This window comes from Chenopodium quinoa, unplaced genomic scaffold (genome assembly GCF_001683475.1).
Source record: "Chenopodium quinoa cultivar QQ74 unplaced genomic scaffold, ASM168347v1, whole genome shotgun sequence".
In the NCBI taxonomy this organism is placed as follows: Eukaryota; Viridiplantae; Streptophyta; class Magnoliopsida; order Caryophyllales; family Amaranthaceae; genus Chenopodium; species Chenopodium quinoa.
In genome coordinates this window covers 1506019-1522684 of record NW_018743212.1, presented here as the reverse complement: position 1 = coordinate 1522684, position 16666 = coordinate 1506019, and the positions used below count along the sequence as shown (strand labels likewise).

At 34.8% G+C, this 16666-nt stretch overlaps 1 protein-coding gene across 1 annotated transcript; it reads left to right on the top strand.

Moving 5' to 3' along the window:
• The first annotated feature begins 2302 nt into the window (after window positions 1-2302).
• Window positions 2303-10817, top strand: LOC110734320 (BRCT domain-containing protein At4g02110-like). Its single transcript, XM_021914426.1, is given in 11 exon segments — window positions 2303-2851; window positions 2936-3025; window positions 3848-3952; window positions 4231-4332; window positions 4486-4570; window positions 5545-5614; window positions 5749-5796; window positions 6013-7208; window positions 7211-9329; window positions 9453-9669; window positions 9951-10817. Coding segments are annotated over 11 exon segments (4614 nt in total). The 5' UTR covers window positions 2303-2776; the 3' UTR covers window positions 10458-10817.
• Window positions 10818-16666: the final 5849 nt, after the last annotated feature.

Genomic DNA, 16666 nt, shown 5'->3' with positions numbered 1-16666 from the left:
GCCAATTCTAATCTCTCTGGTTATAAGCCTCCCGGATACAACAAACTTAGAACAACTTTGCTTTGTAAAGAGACAGAAAATGTGGATAGGTTATTACAACCTATGAAAGCCACATGGAAAACAAAAGGTGTTAGAATTGTTAGTGATGGGTGGAGTGATCCACAAAGAAGGCCTTTGATTAACATTATGATTGCTTCTGAAACGGGTCCTATGTTTATGAAAGCTATTGATTGCTCGGGTGAGATTAAGGACAAAGATTTCATTGCTACCTTACTAAGTGAGGTGATTGATTTTTGATGATGTACTTGGTGATGGTGAAGAATGAAACTATTAGTACTTTTGTTTATTTTATTTATGATTTGTAAAACTATTATTAAGACATGTATTTGGTTTGATGGTTTCTTGATATGTATGAGACTACGTTCGTACACTTTGTTTATTTACTTGTTTTAACAAAATTGTGTGTTTTGAGGCTAATTATTTAGTGTTTTATTGAATAGGTTGTCAAATTCTCGTTTTTTTGATATATTATATGCCTTGTTATATGCCGTACCTGTGTCCCCTATTTCAGGATTGCCGTTTTCCCGTGTCCGTATCGTGTCCGTGTCCGTGTCCGTGTCGGTATCCGTGCAACATAGTTGATAGGAAGCACTACCATACGTCCAAAAATCTACTTCTTTTTTTTTTTTCTTTTTTTTTTTTGCAAATATTAAAAAAATGAAAAAATAATGATATATTTAATATTGAATTTTTTTTAATATAAGTTAGATGATATAAAAATTATCAATAATCTATCAATACACATAATCATATGGGTCAACAATGTGCAATATATATATATATATTCACGTAATTTGTTAATTTATATATTATTTAATATAATTTGTTCATGCTGATTGAACCCACTTATGAAAAGCTAGATTCGCCATTGTCTGAAAACAGGATGGCTACGTTGTTGACTATCGATTAAAAGCTTCAACGAGTACCAATGTCTATTAATAACGAATGATGATAAAATTACGGGTCACCCAACCTCTTTCATGCTATCGTATAACCAAATAATATTTCGCAATGATTATGTGTTGGAACCGAGGTTGTATTGGAAGTTGTTTATCTTTTAACTATAGGTGATGATTCACCCAATCACCAAAAGCATTTTATGATGATTTACATACACATTATGGAAGCTGCGCGTAACAGAGAATTGGAAGGGTACATAAGATCAATTATGCAACAAAGATTCTCGTTGTTCGCATTTCATTCACAACTGGGGCAACCTTTCAAATGTTGTGGTAAAAGCATAAAATAACAATGACAATTTTGAGTTTGAACAAAATTTTAAGGATGAGAAGTTAGACAAAACTGTTTAGATGTTAGGTTTAGTTAAGATGCCAAACCCAAGAAATAAGAAATAAAAGGAAGTGATTGACATCAATGAAAGTGTTATACTGTAGAATTTGTGTTTATTTGTGGAGAATTTGGATGGATTCTCAGTGAAACGATGATAGATAGAATCAAGGGATCAACAAAATCATTGGAATTGTATGGCATAAAAGTATAACAATATTAAAATGGTGTTGGATAATTTGATCGGATTCAATGAATGATATATTCAAAAAATATCTATCTATCTATCTATCTTATAAAGATAAATAAATAGTGCAAAAGCATATAAATAAACAAATAAATTAAATTGTCTAATATGACTTATATTCGTGTTAGTGTATGCACGACATCGACGCGACATCGAAACTAGTATTAGTTTTTCCCTTGCCATACAATTAACTCATTCCTAGAAATCGAGCTGGTTGTCATGCAACATTAGGAGGCTCCTGTGCATTAACTTGAAGCAAAAAAAGTTTATTTACCTCCGAAAGTAACATCACATCAACCACCACATTTTAGCATTGATGCCAACATTACATCTAATGAGAAGGAACATAAGTATATATGAATTATTACTCAAGAATTAATTTTGTACACGGGCTAACTACACCTAATGCCAAAAATTCTTTATTTCAAACAATCTAATCGAAGATAAACAAGAATTCTTGAAAATGTTAAAATTCATCATGCAACACTCTCAGTAGTGCTTGCATATAAAAGAGGTTTGGTTGTTCTCGAGGAGAGCAGGATCAATTTATGTTGATGAGATTATTGCACGTTTACATTTTCATATCTTCATCGTACTTAACCAACTTATTACTTATTCTGGTTTAAATTAGAAAAAAGACCAATCTAGAATGACTTAAAATATTCGGAGTAAATTCTTATTTTTAACATCAAATATCTAAAATTTTACATTATTCTTAAAAGTAAATCGAGTATGATGTATTGTGTATATTGGCACTCCGTAATGTTCTTAAAATTTTACTTTATATCCTAAAAGTCTTAAGTAAAGTCGTACACATCCTATTAAATGATTGTGTTTGGTAAAAAGATTCGCTTACCATCCCCTCTACATTCGAGTAATTAAATCGGGGGATTAAAAAAGTCTTGTAAAACTTATGGAGGTCCAAATGGACAAAAACCAAAACCTTGACCCAATAAAAACAAGACTAGAGTTCCAGAACAATCCACGTGTTAACCTCTTAAAATTTCTCTATTTTTTTTTTTTAAGTTCTCCCGCCACTAACCCAAAAATTTCAAAAAAATTAAAAAAAAACCCAAAGCTTCTCCAACACTACAAGTCTACAACTATTTCTTTCTCTCTCCTCTGTTTAACTCTCTCTCCAAAATTCCGCCATTTTCAAGCTCTCACAAAAACTCTGTAAAAATGATGTACGATTCATCTATCTTCTTCGGAATCCGCTTCTTCCTTGCTGGATTCACTCCTCAACAAATCCTCGAGGTTTATCAATTTTTAACTAATTTATTTTTGCTTTAATTTTTTTTTTTTTTGGGATTAATCTGATTTTTGTTTTTCTGGAAACAGTATAAATCGAGGATTTTGAGTGAAGGAGGAGTTATTTATGATGAGTATAGTCCTGATTGTACTCACGTCGTCGTCCACAACATCGCATTTGTAATCTCTCTCCTTAATTTTTATTTTATTTTTGATTTATGTTTGTAATTTATGAATTGAACATGAAATTTAGATTAAACATGAGAAAATTAAGGAGAAATGAAAATGAAGATAAGTGTAAATTTGCGTGATTGAAAAACTCTATTTTGATATCTGAACAATTCAATTAAAGTATTCCCTCCGTTTCTAAATGTTGTTCGTGCTTAAGACACTTTTTGTGAGACAATCGCCGCTAAAGTAGGAATAACATTGTTACGAGGAGGTAGTGGAATTTATATTTATATTGATGTCAATGAAGCTAAAGGAGCTTGGAAAGTAAAGGGAAATTGACGATGAGACAAGGTGTATCTTTGAGGGTTTGAAATGTTCTTTTTTCATTCAAACACTTAAACTCCGTATGACACTTAGGTTTACTAAAATTCGGTTTATCACCAATTGTCTAAGCTTAGACAATACATAATTTTGTTAGGTTTAGTGACTTGGAGGTGTATAGTATGAGTTTATTGTTGGTACTAGGTAAAATGTAACAATTTTAGACTGCTATTTTTCGGCTTTTCTGCTAAATGATGTCAAGTTTCTAGGTTTTACTGCATTCATTTCTTTAAATTAATAAGGTTAAATTAGTTTATGAGAGGACACTTGGAGTGGTTTCCAATTTTGTTCGCATTTGTTGGTATGTTGCATGGTGATTGTTAGTGTTACTCGTAATTGCTAATTGTGTGTGTGTGTGAACTGTGAAGTGTAATTGTTTCACTTGCCCATTCTATGTAGGATGATCTGTGTGTGGGATGTGTAATTGTTTCCCTTGCCTATTTTATGTAGGATGATCCTATTTGTGTTACTGCTAGAAGGGACAAGAAGACGCTTGTAACAATTATATGGCTTAAGGACAGTTTACGATACGGAGAACCGATTGGCATTGGTAATGTAAGTTTATTCACTCTTTCATATTCGCCCTCTCTCTTTGTTCCAAAGTGACCTCTCTATAGTATACAATGCCGAGACCATGTAAATCACTGCTTATCATTTAGCTTGCTATAATGCTATGATTTGATTATGTTCTGCTTCTTCATGGCTTTCTTATTTCCTGTAGTTTTGTGCATTTGATCTGTCTTTGACCAAGCTCAAACTTGCTCTTTAATTCACTCAACGTGCCTTTTTTGGCTTTTAAAGCCTCATTAAGTCGGCTTCATGTTTACTCGCAGATTATGTATAGGCCACTGAAGGATCTGAATGGAATTCCTGGTGCTAACAAGCTTGTCATCTGTTTGACTGGATACCAAGGGATGGATAGGGAAGACATGAAGGTATTTGTACATATCATCAAGTGTCCCTTGCTCTGTTGCTTGAGCTGTTCATTTTATGGTTACTTGTTTGTTTATGTCATGGATGATCATAGATAATGGGTTAGTTCATCCTTTGTGACTGTATGTAATATATTTCTTTGAAATTCTTCTCAGACGATGGTGCAATTAATGGGAGCACAAATTTCTAAACCACTGGTGGTGAGCACAGTTACTCATCTTATATGCTACAAGTTTGAAGGTTAGTAATTGCATTTTCAGTCTCTCTTCCCTCCCTCTCATGTTCTAGTCCATGGAGTCAATTCTAAACGATAAAGCTTGTACCTTCTATTATGCAGGTTGTTATTTTGTAACTGAAGTTGTTTGCATCATGATGCTGATTCCTTCTTTTGAATTTAACTAGCAAGATGCTTGTTCATCAAATGTGATCTTGTGTTAAATGTATTAGCATAATAAATTCTTCTGAAAGAAAATAGATCCCAATCATCCTAACTAGGAAATGTGGATACACCAAAAAGGAGAAGCAAATAATAGAATTAAAACATATTCGGTTCATCATTTGTTGTCTTTTTCATGAGCTACTTTATACTCTTGTGTGTAAAATCCGGTGCATCTTGAGAGTTTTGTGTTCAATGCTCAGGTGTGGAATATACTTAGAGTTTGCAATCCCTGATTCGACCTGATATGAACTTGACCAGAGAAACCTGAATTCAACTTGAACCAAAGCCAAACAACATGATTTATCATATATTGTACTAATATTAATATTGCATTATTTCGATTTTCTTAGCACAACCTAAATTGATTTGAAACCAAATCTTTCACCCAAATTGCCACTAGAACTTTGATGTTCCCTCTAAAATTTTGAATATATTACGGAGTATTTGGCTGGTAGGATATGACAATCTGCACACAATGGTACTTTTGATTTTGAGGGTGCACCTCCATGATTTTTCAATTATGAGCATTTGACAACTGAAATTGTTCCACATTCAAAAGACATTACATTATTTAGCTATTATGTATAATTGTAAGCATTAGCTGCTTTGTTTCAGCTCATACCTGAATATATAGTGGAGTCGGTGGACAGTTTGAAAATATCTTCTTTTCAGCTCTTGATAAGAAAGTTATTTAATCCTTTTGCTAATATACTCATATCTAGAGTAGCTTTGCTGAACAAGCTCAATATGACAAAATTATCTTCTCTCTTCACAGGGGAGAAGTATGAGCTGGCTAAGAAAATGAACGTTACAAAAGTTGTCAACCATCGATGGTTGGTAGATTGGTATGTCTAATTCTTGTATTTCAGATTTGGTTTAGAAATGTCCATAGATGATGTTTCTTGGTTTGCAAAATCATATTGTTGTGGTAATAATTGTCAAATCTTTCTTATTTTGTAATATTTTCTTTGCTATGCAGCCTAGAGGCTTGGAAAATTCTTCCAGAGGAGCCTTATAGTAGTAGAAGGTAATCTATGCCCCAGTTTTTGCTAAATGATGGTTTATATTGGATAACTTTAAGCTTTGAAGTGATGGTATTTACCTGTAAGTTTTAGAAGTCAGTGCTTGTTCTTTTATAAACTTGTATTGATTTTATTTGCTCGTTCGTTTCTCCTTTGGTTGCTTGTCTTATTAATCTCTTCAAATCATTAGATTAATAACATTAGTTATCTCTCTCCTACAGTGGCTATGAATTAGACATGGAAGCTGAGGCTAAAGATTCTGAAGACGAGGTTGAAGATATTTCTGGAAGATACAATAATGGGATTACTATAATGCAAAATGAAATGGGGAAAGCCCATAGTCATTTTGTGATTGCAAGGAATTTGCCAGATCCTTCTACACAACAAGGGTTCTCTCATAATGATGGAAAGTTGCTGCAGTCTGATAATTCTGATTTTGATAATGTTAAATTTGATAATGGTGATGAACAAAGAGCTGCGTTTCCTCCATCTAATCAGACTGGAAATGGCCACCCCTCTACTTATGGAAATCCAAAGAATGCTGGTGATTTTGATGCTGAGAATTTTAATAGTCTAAAACACTCAAGGAAGACTCCACAGAAAACTGCTCTTCCGTTGCATGTTGAAGAGGGCTTGGGGAACACAATTGGATCATTAAAAGCTCCATTGAGCTCAAGAAAAACTCCAAGGTCTGGGGCTTCTTTGCAAACTGCAGGAAAGTCTGGCAAGTCGGGTGGGAGATCGAAAGATAAATCAACGAAAAAGATAATTGAAGACATGCCTACCTTTAATCTGGACATAGACAAGGCAGAAGTTGCTTCAGGTTTCCTTGGTGAACCAAGTTCCAAAAGACATGTTGAATCTGATGTTAGCAAGCTTAATTCTTTGAAATCAAGAAAATCACCAGCAAAGTCTAGTCTCTCCTTGCAATCACCAGGAAAGTTGAGCAATCAAGATGGAAAATTGGAAATTCCTCTTGCTGAAAAGGTGATTGCTGATGTGTGCACCTCCAATATAGGGTCAGACCAAGGAAAAGCTACTTCCGAATTTAGAGCATTAAGTGCAGAGAAGGCTAATTTATTTGATGAGAACGGTCCGGGTGCTTTTCTTCCACAAAAGAGGACTTCAGATGGTGCTTCTCACTCTACTCCCAAATCTCAGAAGTTAACATCTTCAGCCAGTAAACGAGTTGATGCATCAGAACCTAGAACCAGCGTGAATTCTTCTCATGAGAAAAGGAGTAGTGGTGCTCTTAATTCTGGCTGCCAAATAGGAGATGAGTTTGCCACACCATCTGCAGGCAGGTCATCTCCTAATGTTTCATCTTCCAAGCTCAAAGCAAAGACCGTTGCTTCCTCTAGATCTTTGGCTTTCGAGATGCTGCAAGGCGGTGACCCTATGAACACAGATTCTCCAACTACCCTCTTACCAATAGTGTTTCTACTTCACCAGTTGCTGGTAACAACAATGGGCAACCCCAGACTCTGCAGAAAGTCGCTGATACTTCTCCTGGCACCAATGACTTAGAGGCTGTGAGGTCTGGTAATCTCGAGCTTAACTCTACTGATCAAAATGATATTCCAAAGCCATCAAGGAAGAAAATGGTGGCTAGGAAGACTTTGGGTTCCAAATCTAAAGTATGTAGACGAAGTGCTGATGTTCAGAGAAGTTCTGCCAGCAAAGACTCTTTTCGAGATGATGCAGCCATACACTCAGCTGGTCAGGAAAATAAAGAGCCACCTACAGCTTCACCTGCTGCTGATAAAGTTTTTGTGCCCCCTGCAGTAGAAGAGTCAAATGGTGTGGGTTCAAAGCCTCACCTGGGTACTGAAAGCAATAATTTTGCTACACTTTTAGATGATGAAACCGAAGCTCCACCAGAATTAAATGTGGATGATGAACCATTGGCAGCTGAGCAGTCGCATTTAGTGAAATCAAAATCCGGAGAGGCATCTGGCATGCTGATTCATCAAATAGATGGGCAGGGAATGCCTGTGGCTGCAACTGTTGGTATAAAGAAAAACTTGATTTCGCAGAAGGGATTGGCTGTTAAAGCTAGGAAAAAGTCTCTGCTTGCTGCAAAGGATGCTGCTAAAGATGCAGATGAGGCTGAAGCCGGAAAAGTGAAGGAACAAGTTGTTGGTGCTGCTGCAAAAAAAAGACATGGTACTCTGTTGTTGAATAAGTCAAAGAGGCCTGTTGAAGCGGGAAAAGAAATTGAACCCATTTCTTATGATCGTGTTGAAGTAGGAAGAGAACATGAACTTGATTGTTATGATCAATATGAAAATAAGGGTGGTAAACATTCAGGGAAGTTAGCTGTGAAGAATAGGCGTGGAACTCTACTATCAAACAGGTCAAAGGGCCATGATGAAGTGGATAATGAAAATAACCTAGTTGTTGTTTGTGACGATGGTCAAAATGGCAGTAAAAATTGCCCTGCAGATCTGGCTGCTCCTTCCAACATGACACTGGACAATGTGGAAATCAAAAAGAAAAATGACACTGGTGTTTGTAATGACCAAGGCACAAGCAAGGTTTCAAAGTGCTCTGGGAAGTTAAAAATGTCAGATGGCCCTGCCGAAGCAGAAATGGAAAATGAGCCGGTCCTTGATGGTGGACAATACCCTAGGAAGAAGGTTGGTGCACCTGGCATCTTAGATAGTTCTATGGAGGTTGACAAAGAAAACGAACCTATCCTCGCTACTAATCTAGATACTAGTAAGGGTGTAAAACGTGCTGGTAAATTAGCAGGGAAGAAGAGGGGTGGCACTCTAGTGTTAAACAAGTCTGAGGGGCAAGTCAATGAGGAGAATAAGAATAAGCCAGATCTTGATGATGAAGAAGTTACAAATAAAGATGGAATATTCACTGAAAAGCTGACCAGTAAGTCCAATTCGACAGTTAATGAGAGTGATGCTGTTAAGGGTGGGAAACGTGCTGGTAAATTAATTGGGAAAAAGAGGCGTGGCACCTTAGTTATAAACAAATCTGAGGTGCAAGTCAATGAGGGGAGCGGAAATAAATTGGTTCTTGATAATGAAGTTGATACAAGTAATGGAATTGAGAAGCTCACCAGTAAGCCCAATTTGACAGTCAATGAGAGTAATGCAGCTAGCAAGGGTGGAAAATGTGCTGGTAAATTACCTGGGAAAAAGAGGCGTGGCACTCTAGTATTAAACAAATCAGAGGTGCAAGCCAATGAGGAGAGCAGAAATAAATCGATTCTTGATGGTGATGAAGATGCAAGTAATGGAAAGGAGGAGCTGACCAGTAAGTCCAATATGATAGTCAATGAGAGTGATGCAGCTGTTTCAAATCCTTTGAACATTGAGTTGAAAAAGGTTAAAAATCAAGCAGCATGTTTCATACTTTGTGGACATAGATTACAGAGAAAAGAGTTCCAACAACTCATCAAGCGTCTCAGAGGAAAAGTATGCCGAGATTCTCATCAATGGTCATATCAGGCTTCACATTTTGTTGTTCCAGAACCAATCCGTAGAACAGAAAAGTTCTTTGCTGCTGCAGCATCTGGGAGGTGAATTTCAAATATTCTGTTTTTTTCCTTATTTTTTGTACTACGTAATTTATTTTCAAGACTGTTAATAGCCATTTGCCTTTTTAGCTTGTTAATTTCTGTCGTGATTTGTCTCAAGTACAGTTGGATTTTGAAGACTGATTACTTGACTGCAAGCAGTCAAGCCGGAAAGTTCTTGCCCGAGGAACCTTATGAGTGGCACAATAGTGCCCTCAGTGAAGATGGTGCTATTAGTTTCAAGGCTCCAAGAAAGTGGCGCCTTCTAAGAGAGAAGACAGGTCATGGTGCTTTCTATGGCATGCAAATTGTAATATACGGAGAATGCATCGCTCCACCTTTGGTATCTTTCTTCTTCCTTTCTTCGTCATTGTCTTTCCCAGAATTTTTGATATATTCTCCCCGTCTCCCAAAGCTAAGCTATACCAATCTGGCATGTCACATGTTTTTCTAAACTTTGGACCCACTGGCCGCACTACTACTACTTTTTTCTACATTCCTAGATAGCTGTACTCTTAGGCAATTTTAACTAAGTTACTATTTGGGCCGGTGAGAGGAGAGTTAAGATTTTTTTGTTCAGTTGCTTGCTATTGCATTCTCAATATGCTGTTAATGTATCAACAGGATACCTTAAAGCGAGTGATAAAGGCTGGAGATGGGACTATCCTAGCTACTTCTCCACCTTACACCCGTATTCTTGAATCAGGGGTGGATTTTGCCATTGTTAGTCCTGGGATGCCACGCGTTGATATATGGGTACAAGAGTTTCTCAGACACCAAATTCCTTGTGTTTTGGTTGATTACTTGGTGGAGTATGTTTGCAAGCCTGGATACTCTCTTGATAGGCATGTTCAATATAATACTCACGAGTGGGCTGCTAAGTCATTTTCAAAGCTCTTGAGCCTGTCAGAAGAGGTTGTAGCCGATGCTGCTACACCACCAGATGATCAGGTTAGTGATGACCTAGCATGTCAAGTTTGTGGCTCAACTGATAGAGGGGAAGTCATGTTAGTTTGTGGTGATGAGAGCGGTTCCACTGGCTGTGGAATCGGAACTCACATTGATTGTTGTGATCCTCCTCTTGAGAGTATCCCTGAAGAAGACTGGTTTTGTCCCAAATGTACTGATTAACTTCGTAAATGTTTATATCAGTGATTTTTCAAAATGTCAGCAAGGAAGTTGGGAACGAATAAAGGGAACATTATGGGTTATTTGAAGCTGCGTATCGCAACTAAAATCTCGGCCATTTCACCTTCATGTACATCTCCTTAGTATTGTAAATTTTTGTAGATGTTATAGGGACTAAGAGTCATGTAATCAATGGCTCAAAGCACAATCTAAGTTAAAAGTTATGTGTAGTACAAATGTACAAGTATCTTTGTGCTTTTGTATTTTATCTAGACTAAATTTTTCATATGAAGCTTGTGTTAATAATTATGTTTTACTTTATATTTTTGCATGATGAATCTTGAGATAAGAGAAAGCGTTATATTTTACTGCATATGTATTTTTGGCTGCTTTATTAAAGAGTTTGGTGTATAAATAATTTTACTCAGTAATAATCTCTGATTTATGTTCCTTAGATTCCTTGAATTATAATCAGTTAAATGGGCCCATCTTTTAGCATATTAAAAGGCTGTGCATTTTGGTTATGTCTGGGCCAATCATTTAGATTACAAGCTTTTTACAGATCTGGGTTGCCAACCCAATCACGGCCTTTTTATGGCTTCAAGGTCCAAAAGCAACTTCGGCTTTTACAATGTTTGTATAAAGTTGCATTGGTTTCATCTTAAGAAGATATTTTGCGGAAATTTTAATTTCTATAACATAAATGTTTTGATAGTTTTTTTTAATAATATTACTTCCGTTTCATATTATTTGCAATGATTTGACATAAAGTGTGAGTGCATGAAAAGTGTTTAATTGCTGCAAATAATATGAAACAGTATTTATTAAAGGATATAATTTTTTTAATTGGAGCTAAAAATGTATTTTCTTTTATTGTATTTTAAATTTTTTATTATTGCTTATGTGCTGTTGTGGTAGAAATCTAACTACACTAGAGAGCGAAAGAGCAAAAAAAAAAAAAAAAGTGGTTATAATGGCTTTATATAGTAGTACAAACATTTGAAATATGGATGGTTTCATATACTTCGTACCTATCAAAGCCTTTGATTGAAGGGAAGGAGCATTCTAACGTTTGAAGTTAACGAATTTTAATTAGTACACAGCGAAGTTGGTGAATGGTGATTAAAAAATTATATCTATTATTGTTTTACATAAGATAAAGATGATTATTCGTTTGCATTGTTTGATGTTTACTTACTTTCCTTTGGCCCAACTTAAAAAATTTAACTCTCTTCTCCCTATCAAACGCATCCATCCTACTTGAACTCGAACTTGAAATTATGAGATTATTCAAACTTACTGGCTTAATGGCTACACCTGACCTTCATGTCAATCTTCTCATGTACACATACTCAATCATTCTACTTCTATAAAATTTGACTTGCATAGTACTTTGTATTTGAAACAAGAGCCGATTGAAGTTGGTCCTATTGATTTCGAAATTTGGACTAGAAAAGAATGGACCTAATGTCCCAAAACCTAAACACCCATACTTTCACTATCTCATAGAAACACTCCAAATAAAATAAGAATCAAAGAAGTTCAAATCAACAAAACAAAACAAAAGAGTAAGAATCATAAATCATAAAAATAAACCAAGCCAACCCAAACTAAACCATAAAACGTCAAGAAAATGAATGTCAGTACCTCTGAAAACTCCAACCTTTTTTCAACCAATCATACTTCTCATTAACCATCCATATGCCCAGATTTTAGTTTTTCTGACTTTGAAAATGAGTGAAGAAAATTTCCAAAAATAATAAATTTCTTATAAGAAAATGATTTTTTTGTAATTTTTTTTTTTTTGAAAAATATAAAAAATGAAGAAGAGCACATGAATGATTCCATCACATGGTAGTGACTGACATCATCATATTTCATATCTGTCCACCATCTTTCCTCTTTCCGATGTTCCCAACATTCAAACATCACGTGCTTACCGCCATCCTCTCATTCTTTTTTTTTTTTTCACCATTTTTTTAAAAAATCTTCTGATAATTTTTTTTTCAGAAGTACATAATATTACTACTTAGAGACAAAAATTCAGTTCCAATTTTATCTCTATAATAATTCTTACTACTATATATATATTTATATACATCCAATTATATACATGTAGTAGCTTACAAAATCTTGATGTGTGTGACATAGATTAGTGTAAAGAATCTATGATGATATTGTATTTTCACCCCTTCATCAATGAAATGTGGTGCACAAATTGTACCTCATGTTATGAAATATAATATAAACGGTGATGATGATCTTGAAATGGGTTTGAGTATACATGATTAATTTAACAATGCTTTTTTTTTTTTTTTTTTTTTTTTTTTTTTTTTTTTTTTTTAATGTAGCTAGTATACTAGTGTTATTGTATGATCATACGTGGATTATTATGATGCAACTAAATATAGAAGTTTGTCTGATTTTATTATATATGATTAAATTTTTTAATATCACATACAATAACTTTATATATATTGTGAGAATGTTATATACAAGTACATGATTTTCTTATTCCTTATTAACTCCTAGGATAGCTATACAACATATATACATGTAATAGTTGCCTTATATCAACCCTTAGAGTAACTTTAAAATTAAAAGGTTTGTCTTATTGCCTATTAGTATTATAATTTGTTATGCACTAGAATCATTTTTTCAAAGTAAGAGAATAAAACCCTATGTAGTAAAAATTTCGCACAGAATAATCTGTCGTGAATAGTAAGCAAGACCCTTAAAAGCTGAGGGAACGGATCGGATAAGGAAACCCCTACCTCCTAAAGAGCTACCTCGTGGAATTGAAATACTTTATTATGTTGAACTTTTGTCTTATAATAATGAAGACTGCGTATTTCATTTATATTACGTGTGCCAACCAACAAGTTACAAAAATTACAAGACAATACAGAGCGATGGAGCAACGAATGTTGTTGATTGCTATCAAAACTTGGTAGTTTGGGATACAATGACTTGAAAATTAATGATATTATCAATGAAATACAATGCAAACTGGTACAATATAATCATGTAATGCAAATTGACATAAACAATGAAATGAATAATATCTTTCTTATAATAGTAGCTCTTAATTGTTGTCCACTAATTGTTCTTGCTTATCTTAAGGAATATGTGAAGAATAATTAGACCGTTTAAACTAGTTGAAGCAATCAAATATCTCATTGATAAAACCATCAAAGATCATCTCATACAGTATCATTTTATAAGATAAAATATTACTTTGAGTTTATTAAAATAAGTTAGACTAATTACATTCTTGAAATATTCCAACTTCCAACTCAATATTCTGTACCATATCCATATATTTAACTCCCTATTTGACTCTTAATATTTATAAGTATAGGGCCATTACATTTATTCCCATTGCAAAGTTGAAACTCTGAACTTGACCAAGTGTACATTTTATTTATTTTGTGTGGCCAAAAGTTTGAGAGAATGCTACAAAGCCCTCTGACTACTATTTTTTTATGATATATATTTAAAAACAAAAATTTTAGCTGAGATTTTTTTTATTTTTTTATTTTTTTTGAGGGAAAATATTTTAGCTGAGATATAATGTATTGAAATAATTGTTTTTACAAGAATATGTTTCTTAGCTTGTTAAACCTTTGCAAAGAGCAATACCTTCCTTTACTTTCATCACAAGATAAAGCAAGGATAAAATAACTTGAAAAACAAATTTAAATACTAGGACTTATAAAAAAGAAAAAAACTCAAAAATTAAACTTCTTCCTTTTTTCTCTTTTTCTTGTTTTTTTTTGGTGATAAGTGACAAAATATTGTTCAATGACCTATGAGAACACAATACTAGAAGACAGAGTATGGTCAGAACAACAATTGGGGATTTCTAAATGATATATAACTTGCTATGGTTCATACTTTAATGCACTTCATATATACTTTGTATAATTTTATCATACATTATAACTTTGGTCCAAAAATAAAATAATACACCTACTATAAGCTATTGGAGAGACTATGTAAGATGAGAAACCTATAGTATTATTTTTTTGTGAAGATTTTCCACTTTTCTCCACCATTAGCCTTTCAAGCCTTGAATTCCTAGCTAAACCATTTGCTAATTCAACAACATTCATGACCCATGTGGAGCCAATTTAAAAAGGTAGATCTAGCCTCAAACTTGGGAACTATATATCCTTGATTAATTTAATTATTGCATGATATATGATATAATGTCACGATTTTACTATTTTTTAATTATTGCATGATAACTAGATAAGGTTGATACCAATTTTAATTATTGCATGATATATGATATAATGTCACGATTTTACTATTTTTTAATTATTGCATGATAACTAGATAAGGTTGATACCAATCTTATGATCATAAGTTATATATGATATTAGAAGAATTAGGACACATATGTGATATGGACTCGATATATAAATAATTTTATATCTATATTAAAAAATTAATTAAAGTTTTGCATATAACGTTTAATTAACAATTTATAATTGAGAATTTTTTTTCCCTCTACTGTTTTTTCTTTTATGTTTATTTTGTCAAATGCGGATAAGAAATCTAAATGAAAAATTTATTGCAAAACTAACACATGGTTCATATACTTTGAGAAAGAAAGAAAATAAAAGTAATAACTTGACTTGTGATGAGGGTTACCTTAGTTGTAAAAGAACAAGAGCAAATTAAAGTTTAAATCACTTGTAAGGGAAGAAAACTTCCTAAACTTGAGGGGAAACAAGAGTAATCAAACTTTAATTAATATGGAAGTGATAAACAATGGTTTTGTTTTTTATTTAAAAAATTGTTATTATACGTTGATACATTGGATTTGGGGTGTGTTGAAGGATGTGCATATCATTAAAATGTTGCCTTTAATATCTTCAAGTTGATTGGACCATTTTCTTCTTTCTTTGGAGGGTATCTCAAGATTTATTTATTTGTTTGTTTGTTTATTATTTTTTCAGGAGATCTAAAAGATTGGCAGCCTTTCCTTTCAAGCATTCTTTTCCCAGCTAGTTTTCCTTCAATTAAAAGTAGATGTAACGGACTCAATGCTCAACAAGGGTCATGATTTGATTACTTACTCAAGAAGGAGGAGGAAGGGTCAGCAAAATAGAATGTCAGAGAATAGTCACCAAGGCAGCCCCCAAGCAGAGAGCAGTCACCAAGCATAGCAGCATCATCCAATCAGAGGAGAGCTTTGACAGCTGCTACAACAACTTTTGTTGTTTTCCTTCTTTTGGCAGATTATGTATATTTAACAAAGGGAGAGTGGGATGGGCTAGGTAGGCAAGATCATAGTAATTTCTAGAGTTAGAGAGTGGTGCCCTAAAGGTGCTAAATCAGAGACTAGTAGCCTCAAGCTACTCTTGTTTTGTTTCTTCCATCTTTATATTAATCAAAAGCTGCCCATTTTCCTCAAAAAATCAAGTCTTTATTGCATAATTTAATATTACTACAAGTGAGTAACTACTAGAGTGTTACAAGTGGTATCAGAGCGGCGGTCCTGCGCCTGCCGGTACCGGAAACCACCACTCCGTACTCTGTTTTCAAAAAAAAAAAAAAATGGTTACATCTACAACACAAGGTGTGATAACCTGGACGAGCAAATGGTGGGAGTTCTAACTCGGTTGGAAGCAATGGAGGCGGCAATGAAAAAACAAGAGGAAACACTCAAGAAGACCTTGAGCGAGGCCAGTGAGAAGCTTGATAATCAATTTGAGCTGCTACGGCAGCAGCAAGAAGCTCAGACCGCCGCGAACGCCACCACACAGGCCCAGTTCTTCGAAGAACTGCGGAACTTGGTGAATCAAAGGCATCATGAACAAGAACAAGGCTACCACCATGAAAACCGCAACCAGAACGGTGGTGACCATATTCGAAGGTGCGGACCCGGATGGGTGGATCCTTAAAGGGGAGAAGTACTTTCTCCACTACCGTCTCACGGAGGAACAAAAATTGCAGGCGGCTGTCTCGGTGTTGGAAGGGGATGCACTAAGGTGGTTCCAGTGGGAGAATCGAAGGAGGCCTATTTCGATGTGGGAGAGCATGAAAGCGCGGGTTTGGCGTCAATTCCGGCCAACTCACGCCGGGAGCCTCCACGAACAGTGGCTGGCCGCAAGCCAGGAGACGACAGTAATGGAATATCGAAAGAAATTCATTGAACTCTCAGCGCCGTTGGAGGATATTCCAGAAACCATCATGATGGG